A 3705-nucleotide genomic window follows, 5' to 3' on the forward strand; every position below is an offset into this window, starting at 1 on the left:
ACACTTGGAAATAGAGGCGCTCATTGGGCAATGGAATGTATGAAAAATTTACGTCAGTTTCAGGTTACATTTGCAACAGATTGTTCTCAATTGGTGAAGATGGTTTCGGAACCAGAAGAATGACCAGCTTTTGCAAGTTATTTAGAAGATATCAGGATCCTGAAAAGAAGTTTTAACGCCTCTGAGCTCCTCCATATACCAAGAACGATGAATTCAAGGGTGAAAAGTCTCGCACGCAATGATAGGAAACAACTGTATTTTGTCATCCATATAGATGCAGAACTACCAGTTTGGTTTGCAGAGTCTTCGTGAGTCTGTGTTATTGCCTTGTTGATGACAAAAAAAAAAGATTTTCTTTAATTTGAACTAAACTTGGTACATATTTCAAAAGAAGATAAGAATTTATCACTGGTTCCTTTGTTGAAGCAACTAAACCAGTTATGATAAATATTTTTCGTTTTGGATGTAACTAATAGAGCAAATTTTCAAAAAAAAAATGACTAAAAAAACACATAAAAATGTCTAAAATCAATTTTATTAAAAAAAAGGTAACTGACAATTATACTACTAGTCTATAGATTTGTAAATAAATAACTATTTAAATCAATAATAAAAGAGAAAATGCCTTAGATAGCACCAAATCAAGTTTTTGTTCCCAAACTAGCACTCAAAGTCCAAAATCACAAAAATAGGTTTCATTAAAGGGGATCATTTACCCTTATGCTCTCTCCTTTGATTAATTAAAAAAAAAAAATTCGAAAATCTAATCGTCGGAAATAATCCCGTCGTGTTCATCTTCCTCGTCCTTCACCTACGACGGATTACCATTGCTCCGCCGTGTTTCTTTCCGTCGTCATCAGATCTACCGTCTTCAGGTCAGCACATCCGTCGTCATCAGACTCGTTGTGGCTGTCATCAGGTTCGTCGTTGTTGTCCTCGAGCTATGGATGCTGGTGTTAAGTTACATGACACAGACTTTAGATGGCAGATATTAGCTTTGTGGTGATGTATCTAGAAGCTGTGCCTCCGATCGGGTTCGTCCTCTCTCTCGTTTCCCTCTTATCTCCAAATCGTTTTGCAATGTCCTGTGTAGAGAATTATGAATCCGAATCACTGAGATATTTATTCTCTAGGTATAAATCGTGTGTTTGATCACCGATCAGATGATTGTGGTTTTCTTAAATGTTTGACAGATAAATAAAAGAGGAGAATCAGTGGAAGATAAGATTAAAAAGCTTGATGTTGAGCTCTGGAAATACAGAGAGCAAATTCAAAAGACACGATCTGGTCCTGTTCAACAAGCTCTCAAAGCTCGTGCTATGAGGCTTCTCAAGCAGAAGAAAATGTAAGGGATTCATTAGGTTTACAGCTAGCTCTGTTCATTAACAATTGTTGATCAATTACATTACTTTCTTATCAGGTATGAAGGACAACGCGACATGCTTTATAATCATACATTCAATCTCGATCAAGTCTCTTTCGCTGCTGGAGGTCTCAAAGATCCTCAACAAACTGTAATGCATATCTCTCTTTGTTTCTAAGCCATTGTTCATGCCTGTGGACGTGGCTAGGTCATATATGCGAGCTCGTCTGCCATGGGGATCTCCGTCTGTGAACAATTCAGAGTTTTGGTCACCATCATCAGTAGGGACGCAACTTCTTAAGGAAGGAACGCCATTTTCTTATAATGCTGGAAACTTATCCTCTTCCAAGGTACATCAGAAAGGTTTCTAATATATTATGCAATGCAGTGCAAACTTTTGTGTGATGCTAATTCCAGTTTTCCAATAGAAAGTTTGCATACCAGCATGTATTTCTACTACTGGCTCTCTCAGAGTTATGGCTCTCTCAGATTTTAGCATGCGTCTTTATTCACTGTTGTATTTGGCCAAGCAGGACTTTGAGTAGGAACAAACTTAACGGGACTATCCCTGTATCACTTACTGGTCTTCCAAACCTGATAAATCTGTAAGTTACTGCTCACTCTGTCTGTGATCCCCTTCTTTTTTTGGAAGCTCCTCTTTCTTAATCAATTTGAAACTATGTTTTTACAGTCTTTCAAATCGGTTTGGTCTGTTTTGTGTTGTGGTTTGTTTGAACTTTAGATAGTGGTGCTGCTCAGAACATCAACATCCGAACCAGAATGAATTTAAAAAGTTTTACAAAGTATTAATCTATATTTGCTGTTAAGATTTGCTTACTGATCATCATCACTCAGAAAGAGAGAAAAGGATCAACAATCGTTTCCAAGCAGTAAAAGAAAGAGACATAGACAAGTCACTCATATCGGTTTGGTCTGATATGCTTGTGTTTTACATATGTAGGCAAGTTACTTAGCCTCGCTGAACCACGAGGAGACAAGGCTAGCGGTTGCATGCGAGAGAACGTTTCTTGAAATGCTGGATGGCTCATGCCGTAGTACTCCTATTGCTGGATACGCCGCCAAGGACGAAGAAGGAAACTGCTATTTGAGAGGACTGGTTGCATCTCCTGACGGTACTCAAGATATGAAAGCATTCCTAAGTATACCAATGTGATACATGTTCTTACCTGTTCCATCTTTGTGATAGTTCTCGACACCTCAAGAAAAGGTCCATATGTGTTTGAGGACATGGTGAAGATGGGAAAATACGCTGGTCAAGAACTGCTTTCGCGTGCTGGTCCAGGCTTATTTGGCAACTAAAGCCATTGTCAAATGAACTGTTGTAACTTTTTTGATTTTGAGCGAAAGATAACCTTTGTTTTATCAATTGTATTATTATATTTATATAAAATGAGTCTTGCAATTGTAACTTTTTCATCCCACTATGAACCACTCCCAAAAAACTAGAGTAACAAAAGAAGACTTTAGTTACATCTCCGTTCATCTTCCTCTTCATCAACCGGAGGATACCACCTTGGTCTTCTCTCGGAGTTACTCAGTCTGTAATTCAGCTTCAGTTCTTCATTGCAAAATTTGAAATATTCTAAATATACAGATATCACATCCTTAGCTTTTGATCTCATTTCAATTTTTTTAGTTTAAACTTTCATAGATAGCAACACTAATATTCAACTATTCTGGAAACCCATCCAGAAATTTCATAACTCTTTCCAACATTTATAATATAAAATTTAGTGTTAAATACATTAATGTTTTAGCTAATAACAGATGATTCTCCTCAGCGTAGCGGCTAAACTTCCCGGTAGCGAAACTTGACAAACAGTTGCCTCAACCCGTGTTTGATTCCCTTTGGAATCAGATCACTTTTTATTTTTTTAATTGAATAAAAATCAATGCATTATATCCATTTACTTACATCAACAAACAATTGAAACACACTTGGCCTAGTTTTTCCACGCTCTTCTTCTTTTTCCAGATATCTTGGGTTCGAATTGTGGTAGATGCAAATTTTTTCTTATTTTTTATCTCCAAAATTCCAAATCACAATTTGAAATTTCAAAATATGCAGATATCACAATTTAAAATTTTCCAATTGTAAAGATAAACATGGACTATATGTATCCTAAGTAATAAAGTGAGGAGCCAAATACACATAAACCAAACAAAAAAAAACAAGCGTGAGATGATATCACACCCTTAGTTTTTATCTCATTTCAATTTTTTTAGTTTAAACTTTCATAGATAGCAACACTAATATTCAACTATTCTGGAAACACATCCAGAAATTCCATAACTCTTTCCAACATTTATAATATAAAATT

General features: G+C 36.1%; 1 protein-coding gene across 1 annotated transcript; it reads left to right on the forward strand.

Annotated features, from left to right (window-relative positions):
• The first annotated feature begins 981 nt into the window (after positions 1-981).
• On the forward strand, positions 982-2683 carry LOC106320094 (porphobilinogen deaminase, chloroplastic-like). The gene is made up of 5 exons (XM_013758462.1): positions 982-1089; positions 1194-1345; positions 1421-1514; positions 2325-2523; positions 2571-2683. Exons 1-5 carry the CDS (start codon positions 982-984, stop codon positions 2681-2683), a joined length of 666 nt encoding a protein of 221 aa, XP_013613916.1.
• The last annotated feature ends 1022 nt before the right edge of the window (positions 2684-3705 follow it).

This window comes from Brassica oleracea, unplaced genomic scaffold (assembly GCF_000695525.1).
Source record: "Brassica oleracea var. oleracea cultivar TO1000 unplaced genomic scaffold, BOL UnpScaffold00798, whole genome shotgun sequence".
Taxonomy (NCBI): domain Eukaryota; kingdom Viridiplantae; phylum Streptophyta; class Magnoliopsida; order Brassicales; family Brassicaceae; genus Brassica; species Brassica oleracea.

Bases quoted from the DNA above. Each gene is read 5' to 3' on its own strand.
- LOC106320094 (XM_013758462.1), top strand. From the start codon at position 982: ATGGCAGATATTAGCTTTGTGGTGATGTATCTAGAAGCTGTGCCTCCG. The intron at 1,515-2,324 runs GTAATGCATATC...TTACATATGTAG, and splicing joins TCAAAGATCCTCAACAAACT to GCAAGTTACTTAGCCTCGCT. The intron at 2,524-2,570 runs GTATACCAATGT...TCTTTGTGATAG, and splicing joins AGATATGAAAGCATTCCTAA to TTCTCGACACCTCAAGAAAA.